The sequence below is a fragment of the Nerophis ophidion genome, linkage group LG21, assembly GCF_033978795.1.
Source record: "Nerophis ophidion isolate RoL-2023_Sa linkage group LG21, RoL_Noph_v1.0, whole genome shotgun sequence".
NCBI classification, from domain to species: Eukaryota; Metazoa; Chordata; class Actinopteri; order Syngnathiformes; family Syngnathidae; genus Nerophis; species Nerophis ophidion.
Window position 1 is genome coordinate 44949827 of NC_084631.1, and position 10160 is coordinate 44959986.

The following is a 10160-nucleotide window of genomic DNA, read 5'->3' on the forward strand; positions in this document are numbered from 1 at the left end:
CTGCCGCTGTGTCCTTGGGCAAGACACTCTACCCACCTGCTCCCAATGCCAGCCACACTGGTTTAAATGTAACTTAGATATTGGGTTTCACTATATAAAAGCACTTTTAGTCAGTAGAATAAAGCGCTACAGAAATATAATTCACTTAACTTATTATTTAATTGATTTAATTCACAATGTTATGTCCGACCCACTCGACGTCCATTGCTTCCGGTCTCCCCTAGAGGGGGGGGTTACCCACATTTGCGGTTCTCTCCAAGGTTTCTCATAGTCATTCTCATCGAAGTCCCACTGGGTTGTGAGTTTTTCCTTGCCCTTATGTGGGCGCTGATCCGCGGATGTCGTTGTGGCTTGTGCAGCCCTTTGAGACACTTGTGATTTAGGTCTATATAAATAAACATTGATTGATTGATTGATTGATAATTATTTCATTATCTGATGATCTATTTTACGATCTAATTATTGATATAACTATTTCACAATTTTAATGGAAAGTTAATTAATTAACAACACATTTAAAATGTATTTATTCATTTAATTTCGTCCCATCTGCCACTCCAAGGAAATAAAGGATTACTGTTATTTTAATTTTCTTACGGACAGAAAAAAACGCTTCCGGTTTTTGAACTTTTATTTTGAAAATTGGAGCCGCGGTGCGTTTTCAGTTCTAGGTCATTTCCGTGGGCTGTGCTTCCTCAACACTTTCCTGCGTGTTGTTTTGTAAGTTGTGTCACTGCTCGGCCTTTAACGCACAACTTGCATGCAAAAAGGGGAACTCTTACTCACATTCGGTGAGTCCAACTCATCTTTACTCACTTCCGGTTGTCTTTGCACGACCTGCTTTAAAAACAATGCTAACTGTTAGCAAGTTGCTAACACACACGCCCTCCTAAAGTTGTCATTTAAACTTTTGTGTGTGGGTAATGGTTTCATTTGAAAGCATTGACACAATAATGTTATGTGTTGAACGCTTTTTATGACAACATTTGGTGAGTTTTACTAATATTTACTCGTTTCCGGTTGTCAGGTTTGAATAAAACTAACTGTTAGCTAATTGCTAACACACACGACCTCCTAAAGGCCTACTGAAACTACTGACCACGCAGTCTGATAGTTTATACATCAATGATGAAATATTAACATTGCAACACATGCCAATACGCCCTTTTTAGTTTACTAAATTGCAATTTTAAATTTCGCGCGGAAGTATACTAAAACGTCACGGTATGATTACGCATGCGCGTGACGTCAAGGATTGTAGCGGACATTTTGTTCTAGCCCCGATCCCAGCTATAAGTGGTCTGCTTTAATCGCATAATTCCACAGTATTCTGGACCTCTGTGTTGCTGAATCTTTTGCAATGTGTTCAATTAATAATGGAGACGTCAACGAAGAAAGATGTAGGTGGGAAGCGGTGTATTGCGGCCGCCTTTAGCAACACAAACACAGCTGGTGTTTCCTTGTTTACATTCTCGAAACATGACGGTGAAGCTTTACTATGGAACAGAGCGGTCAAGTGGTTCCCGACCACATGTCAACCAGCAGGTTTCGGTGAGAAAATGGTGGTAATAAGTTGGGTCTTACCGTAGACATGAGCTGAGAGCTTTCGTCGTTTCTCGTGCACCTGTCAAAGAGGCAGCTGCGGACTCTCTTGCCTCCTCCGACCGACCGCCCCCGAATGTGGAATGCTTCCACCGTGGAGGAGGGGGGGGGAAAAATCGGCTGCCTTCGCTTCGCCTTGTCGGGAAACGTGGCTTCCCTCAGAGACACTGGCGGTCACCGTACCCTTCCGGCTTTCAGGTACGACCATATCATCTCACTAAAACACTAGCAACACAATAAGAAGATAAGGGATTTTCCAGAATTATCCTAGTAAATGTGTCTAATAACATCCGAATCGCTCCCACTGCCCTCGTCTTTTTAAAAAAAAAAAAATTCTAGTCCTTCACTGTCACTTTCCTCATCCACGAATCTTTCATTCTCACTCAAATTAATTGTGAAATTGTTGCTTTCTCGGTCCGAATCGCTCTTGCAGCTGGTGGCCATGATTGCAAACAATGTTCAGATGTGAGGAGCTCCACAACCCGTGATGTCACGCGCACATCGTCTGCTACTTCCGGTACAGGCAAGGCTTTTTTATTAGCGAACAAGAGTTATCGAACTTTATCGTGGATGTTCTCTACTAAATCCTCTCAGTAAAAATATGGCAATATGGCCAAATGATCAAGTATGACACATAGAATGGACCTGCTATCCCCGTTTAAATAAGAACATCTCATTTCAGTAGGCCTTTAAATGTGTCACTTAAACTTTTTTGTGTGTGTAATGGTTTCATTTAAAGTATTGACACAATGATGCTCGTTTATGACAACATTTTTGTTGATATAAGCCCCAATTCCAAGCCTTGATGCTGAGTGCCAAGCAGGGAGGTCATGGCTCCCATTTTTATAGTCTCTTGTATGATTATATGGATATTTAGGACAACACTGCACTTGAATAATATGTAATTGATTAAAATATATAATACAGGCCAAAGGTTTGGACGTACTTTCTCATTTCAATATGTTTTCTTTATTTTCATGACTATTTACTAGTCATGAAAGCGAATACGTTGTGCAATTCAGAATCGGTTTTCGTTTTTTTCTTAAAAATCGAATTTTTATTTTTACATTTTTTTAAATCAATCCAACAAACCACTACACAGCAATACCATAACAATGCAATCCAATTCCAAAAGCAAAACTGAGCCAGCAACACTCAGAACGGCAATAAACAGAACAATTGAGAGGAGACACAAACACCACACACAACAAACCAAAAGTAGTGAATATTATCAACAACGGTATCAATATTAGTTATCATTTCAGCATAGCAGTGATTAAAAATCCCTCATTGACATTATCATTAGACATTTATAAAAATAATAAAAAAGAACAATAGTGTCACAGTGGCTTACACTTGCATGGCATCTCATAAGCTGGACAACACACTGTGTCCAATGTTTGCACAAAGATAAAATAAGTCATATTTTTGCTTCCTTTAATAGTTCAAACAAATTTACATTATTGCAATCAGTTGATAAAACATTGTCCTTTACAATTATAAAAGCTTTTTACAAAAATCAGCATGTCAGCAGACTGGGGTAGATCCTGCTGAAATCTATGTATTGAATGAATACACAATCCTTTTAAATAGGGAAAAATATCGTTTTTGAATCGAGAATCGAATCGAAAAAATCGATATACTATCGAATCGTGACCCCAAGAATCGATATTTAATCGAATCGTAGGACACCCAAAGATTCGCAGCCCTACTATTTACATTGTAGACCAGGGGTCACCAACGCGGTGCCCGTAAGGACCAGATGAGTCGCCCGCTGGCCTGTTCTAAAAATAGCTCAAATAGCAGCACTTACCAGTGAGCTGCCTCTATTTTTTTAATTTTATTTATTTACTAGCAAGCTGGTCTCGCTTTGCTCGACATTTTTAATTCTGAGAGACAAAACTCAAATAGAATTTGAAAATCCAAGAAAATATTTTAAAGACTTGGCCTTCACTTGTTTAAATAAATTCATTTATTTTTTTACTTTGCTTCTTATAACTTTCAGAATGACAAATTTAGAGAAAAAATACAACCTTAAAAATGATTTTTGAACACATATACCTTTTTACCTTTTAAATTCATTCCTCTTCTTTCCTGACAATTTAAATCAATGTTTAAGTAAATTTATATTTTTTTATTGTAAAGAATAATAATGTTTTAATTTAATTCTTTATTTTAGCTTCTGTTTTTTCGAGAAAGAATTTTTGTGAAATATTTCTTCAAACTTATGATTAAAATTCAAAAAAAATATTCTGGCAAATCCAGAAATCTGTAGAATCAAATTTAAATCTTATTTCAAAGTCTTTGGAATTTCTTTTAAAATGTTTGTTCTGGAAAATCTAGAAGAAATAATGATTTGTCTTTGTTAGAAATATAGCTTGGTCCAATTTGTTATATATTCTAACAAAGTGCAGATTGGATTTTAACCTACTTAAAACATGTCGTCAAAATCCTAAAATTAATCTTAATCAAGAAAAATTACTAATGTTCCATAAATTGTTTATTTAATTTCTTCAATAAGATTCGAATTAGCTAGTTCTTCTCTTCTTTTTTTTGGTTGAATTTGAAAAAATAAACTATGTTTCAAAATTTTATTTTCATTTTTTTCCAGTTTTCTCCTCTTGTAAACCGTTCAATTAAGTGTTTTTTTCATCATTTATTCTCTACAAAAAACCTTCCGTTAAAGGAAAAAAAATGTACGACGGAATGACAGACAGAAATATCAATCAATCAATCAATGTTTACTTATAGAGCCCTAAATCACTAGTGTCTCAAAGGGCTGCACAAACCACCACGACATCCTCGGTAGGCCCACATAAGGGCAAGGAAAACTCACACCCAGTGGGACATTGGTGACAATAATGACCCAGTGGGACGTCAGTGACAATGATGACTATGAGAACCTTAGAGAGGAGGAAAGCAATGGATGTCGAGCGGGTCTAACATGATACTGTGAAAGTTCAATCCACAATGGATCCAACACAGTCGCGAGAGTCCAGTCCAAAGAGGATCCAAGACACAGCAGCGAGAGTCCCGTTCACAGCGGAGCCAGCAGGAAACCATCCCAAGCGTAGGCGGACCAGCAGCGCAGAGATGTCCCCAGCCGATACACAGGCGAGCAGTAAATGGCCACCGGATCGGACCGGACCCCCTCCCCACGGGAGAGTGGGACATAGAAGAAAAAGAAAAGAAACGGCAGATCAACTGGTCTAAAAAGGGAGTCTATTTAAAGGCTAGAGTATACAAATGAGTTTTAAGGTGAGACTTAAATGCTTCTACTGAGGTGGCATCGCGAACTGTTACCGGGAGGGTATTCCAGAGATATATAGATTTATTTATTAAAGGTAAATTGAGCAAATTGGCTATTTCTGGCAATTTATTTAAGTGTGTATCAAACTGGTAGCCCTTCGCATTAATCAGTACCCAAGAAGTAGCTCTTGGTTTAAAAAAGCTTGGTGACCCCTGTTGTAGATAGTCACATCAAATCTACGAATGAACACATGTAGAGTTATGTACTCAATGAAAAAAGGTGAAATAAGTGATAGCATGTTTTATAATCTAGATTCTTCAAAATAGCCGCCCTATGCTCTGATTACTGCTTTGCACACTCTTGGCATTCTCTTCATGAGCTTCAAGCACACCTGTGAAGTGAAAACCATTTCAGGTGACTACCTTTACCTCTACTACTCCTCGCATCAGAATCCATCATTAGCAATTGATCATTAGTCATTTTTGCCAGGGCTTTCGCCCTAGAGTGATTTGCCCTGAGACCACAGAGATTTTAGACCAGGGGTCTCACACTCAATTTACCTGGGGGCCACTGGATGCAGAGTCTGTGTGAGGCTGGGCCGCAAGAAAAGATTTCTTTAAAAAAAAAAAAGTTGCATACTCCTCAGCATATAATGTTGTTTCAAATTGTATCCCTCGTGCGCTGCAACTTTCTCTGTGCAAATAAGACATGTCGGGGCGATTCTGTGCTCAACTAAGAAATATTGCATCTCCCACTTTTCCTGGAATTGTCTTTGCTCATCACTAATCTTTTCTCTTCACTGCAGGCTTTGAAAAAGACATGTTTGGGGTTGTGTAGTATATTTGTATTTAGCTGATGCATGGAGAATGATGTTATTTCCACAATGTGTGTCGTTACGCCTTTCCTCCAGTGGGTGGATAATAGCCGGGAAAGTACCGGGATAGCGAGCGAAAAACGGGACGGCTCCCGGAGTTTTTTCCAGCGTCATATAAAAATATATGTGAGGCAATGCAAATTAAACAATAAAAAAACAAATACCGTATTTCCTTGAATAGCCGCCGGACATGTAATATGTACCTGCCTTGAACTACTGCCGGGTCAGACTTGCTCCCCAAATTTATTAGCGCATGCTTACTTTTACCGCCGGGTCAAATTCATGACGTCACGAGTGACACTTCCCCTGTCGTCATTTCCAAAATGGCGGAGGAGTTTTATTTTGCTTTGACCATGTGTAAACCAGGGGTCTTGTTCCACAGCCATACAGATCATACTGATGCTTGTGATCCAAAACAACTTTAACACTCTTACTAATATGCCCCACACTCTGTGAACCCACACCAAACAAGAATAACAAACACATTTTGGGAGAACATCGGCTCTGTAACACATTATAAACGCAACATAAGAATTACCCAAAATGCCATGCATCCATGACTCTTGGCTATATTATACACCCCGCTAGCACCAAACTCTGCCCCCCCCCCCCACCTGTGAAGTAAAACCCCTTTTAGGTGACTACCTCTTGAAGCTCAAGAGAATGCCAAGAGTGTGCAAGGTAGTAATCAGAGCAAAGGGTGGCTATTTTGAAGAAACTACAATATAAAACATGTTTTCGGTTATTTCACTTATTTTTTTGTTAAGTACATAACTCCACATGTGTTCATTCATAGTTTTGATGCCTTCAGTGACAATCTACCACCCACAGGTGTCAAACTCAAGGTCCAGGGGCCACATCATTTTATATGACCCGCGAAATGGTAACAATGTGCTTTTAATAAATAATATTTAATTACCAAATATTTGTTCTTTTCAATTTGAACATTCAAAAAATACATAAACCGCATGCTTATCTTTATATACATAGCTTTTAAAATGTAATATTTTCTAATAATGCAACACAATTTTATCATTTTTAAAATAAAAATAAGTACTTGAATATCAGCTTGACTTGTGATTTCAAAGCAAGTTATCAAATTGTGCACTGTAAAAGTGACAGACTTTAAGGTAAAAAAACAACAACAACTACTTTGGTACTGTTTGTGTTTACAGTAATACACTATCAAATCAACAACTGTAGATTTTACTGGGGGGAAAAGTGTTACTTTTTTTGCGGTGTCTGTTTTTCGAAAGAAGGCCAAGAGTGCAAAGCAGTAATCCGAGCAAAGGGGGGCTATTTTGAAGAAACTGAAATATAAAACATGTTTTCAGTTATTTCACTTATTTTTGTTGAGATGTCTTCATTCATAGTTTTGATGCCTTCAGTGACAATCTACCACCCACAGGTGTCAAACTCAAGGTCCAGGGGCCACATCATTTTATATGACCCGCGAAATGGTAAAAATGTGCTTTTAATAAATAATACTTAATTACCAAATATTTGTTATTTTCATTTTGAACATTCAAAAAATACATAAACCGCATGCTTATCTTTATATACATAGCTTTTAAAATGTAATATTTTCTAATAATGCAACACAATTTTATCATTTTTAAAATAAAAATAAGTACTTGAATATCAGCTTGACTTGTGATTTCAAAGCAAGTTATCAAATTGTGCACTGTAAAAGTGACAGACTTTAAAGTAAAACAACTACTTTGGTACTGTTTGTGTTTACAGTAATACACTATCAAATCAACAACTGTAGATTTTACTGGGGAAAAAAGTGTTACTTTTTTGCGGTGTCTGTTTTTCGAAAGAAGTCCAAGAGTGCAAAGCAGTAATCCGAGCAAAGGGTGGCTATTTTGAAGAAATCATAAAACATGTTTTCAGTTATTTCACTTATTTTTGTTGAGATGTGTTCATTCATAGTTGTGATGCCTTCAGTGACAATCTACCACCCACAGGTGTCAAACTCAAGGTCCAGGGGCCACATCATTTTATATGATCTGCAAAATGGTAAAAATGTGCTTTTAATAAATAATACTTAATTACCAAATATTTGTTATTTTCATTTTGAACATTCAAAAATACATAAACCGCATGCTTATCTTTATATACATAGCTTTTAAAATGTAATATTTTCTAATAATGCAACACAATTTTATCATTTTTTAAATAAAAATAAATACTTGAATATCAGCTTGACTTATGATTTCAAAGCAAGTTATCAAATTGTGCACTGTAAAAATGACAGACTTTAAAGTAAAACAACTACTTTGGTACTGTTTGTGTTTACAGTAATACACTATCAAATCAACAACTGTAGATTTTACTGGGGGAAAAAGTGTTACTTTTTTGCGGTGTCTGTTTTTCGAAAAAAGTCCAAGAGTGCAAAGCAGTAATCCGAGCAAAGGGTGGCTATTATGAAGAAACTGAAATATAAAACATGTTTTCAGTTATTTCACTTATTTTTGTTGAGATGTCTTCATTCATAGTTTTGATGCCTTCAGTGACAATTTACAACAGGGGTCGGGAACCTTTTTGGCTGAGAGAGCCATACAAGCCAAATATTTTTAAAAGTATTTCCGTGAGAGCCATATCATTTATTTATTTTTTAACACTGAATACAACTATATGCGTGCATTTTTAAGACAGACCAACATTTTTAGAGTATAATAAGTCTCTTATTCTTTTTAATAACATTGTTATTCTGAAGCTAACCAAAAATGTAAAAAAATACTTCTTACCATTACCAATAATGACTTCTTGAACAGGTGCAGTAGAAACTGGATGGATGGATGAAAATGCATGAGAATGTCTTATATTTTGAACGTTATTTTTGACACTGTGATAATCAGTGGAATTATTCATTACTTATCGTGTTAAGCAATGTCAGCTAAGATTTATCTGAGAGCCCAGATGCAGTCATCAAAGGAGCCACATCTGGCTCTAGAGCCATAGGTTCCCTACCCCCAATCTACAATGTAAATAGTCAGGAAAATAAAGAAAAGGCATTGAATGAGAAGGTGTGTCCAAACTTTTTGGCCTGCACTGTATTTGGAAACATATTAAAACATTTATGTAAAAATAAAATATAAATGATACATTAATAAAAACACTGTTGAGAGATCCGGTGATAATAGCAATAAATAAAATAGAAAATATAATAACATATTTAAAAAAGTTTAAGGCTTTGAGGGCAAATGATTTAAAAGGGAGCCAGTAGAAGTATTTGTCTAGTTATTGTGCACTCAGCACTTTAAGTACCAGTAGTTATCTTGTATATCTGATTTATGACACAGAAAGACTTCCATTTTTAAAGAGGAAATAGATATAATCAAAGTAGTGTCAATCTCACGGAGACTCTTGAGCCATTTTGAGAGATAACGAGGAAGCCAGTCACGCGATGGCGGGTCATAGAGGTAGAATAATCAGAGCAAAGGGTGGCTATTTTGAAGACACTACAATATAAAACATGTTTTCAGTTATTTCACCTTTTTTTTTTTGATAAATATGTTGTCACATCATAGATTTGATGTGACAATCTTCAATGTAAATAGTCATGAAAATAAAGAAAACGCATTGAATGAGAAGGTTTATCTAAGATTTGTCATTTTCCAGACTGATGAAACAAAGCAGCGAGTTGAACATCATTTTCTGTCCCAGGACCTTCTGAATGCTGTGTGCGCGGGCACTGTTGGGCATCGGCTTCCTCGTGAGCTCCCGGGCCACGGCAGTCTTGGCGCAAATAGGGAACTGCGCTCCATCTGCAGCCGCTAACCACCGGCCCACAGACTGTTACACAAGCAGACCCGCGTCCACCATGGCCCACACCATCAAATACCTGGGGTGCGTTTCGCAGAAAAGCCTTCATAGTAAGATTGTTGGGTTTGTGGACTGACTTGTGGATGTGGTGCAGACAGGAGGAGGCGCAGCACATTGATGAGGAGCTCTTCAGTGAGTATGGCTTCAGTGTGGACCAGCTGATGGAGCTCGCTGGCCTCAGTTGTGCCACAGCCATCACAAAGGTGAGATGGCTACCAGGTAGTGTTGTCAACATACCACTGTTTTGGTACCAGTACCAAATGTATTTCCATACTTTTATTAATAAAGGGGACCACAAAAAATGGCATTATTGGCTTTATTTTAACAAAAATCTTAGCGTACATTAAACATACCGTATTTCCTTGAATTGCCGCCGGGTATATAGTATACGCCTGCCTAAAATTACTGCCGGGTCTAACTCGTTTCGCAAAATAATTAGCATATGCCTAGAATTTCCGCCGGGTCAAACTCGTCACGTCACGAGTGACACTTCACCTGTTATCGTTTTCAAAATGGAGGAGGCTGATTTCAATCATTTGAAATCGCATAAAGGGAAGAAGATTAAGAGCTATTCAGTAGGATTTAAGGTCCAAGCTATTGAAT

At 37.3% G+C, this 10160-nt stretch overlaps 1 protein-coding gene across 2 annotated transcripts in view; it reads left to right on the plus strand.

Annotated features, from left to right (window-relative positions):
• The first annotated feature begins 635 nt into the window (after window positions 1-635).
• The window catches only part of naxe (NAD(P)HX epimerase), a 20557-nt gene continuing 11032 nt past the window's right edge, over window positions 636-10160 (plus strand). The window contains exons 1-3 of one of the 2 annotated variants that reach the window (XM_061882755.1): window positions 636-791; window positions 9399-9581; window positions 9652-9760. In XM_061882755.1, the coding sequence (XP_061738739.1) occupies window positions 9409-9581; window positions 9652-9760 (282 nt within the window). In that variant the 5' untranslated portion in view covers window positions 636-791; window positions 9399-9408. Of the gene's footprint in view, window positions 792-9353; window positions 9582-9651; window positions 9761-10160 lie in introns of both variants that reach the window. The other variant, XM_061882756.1, reaches the window with a different exon arrangement.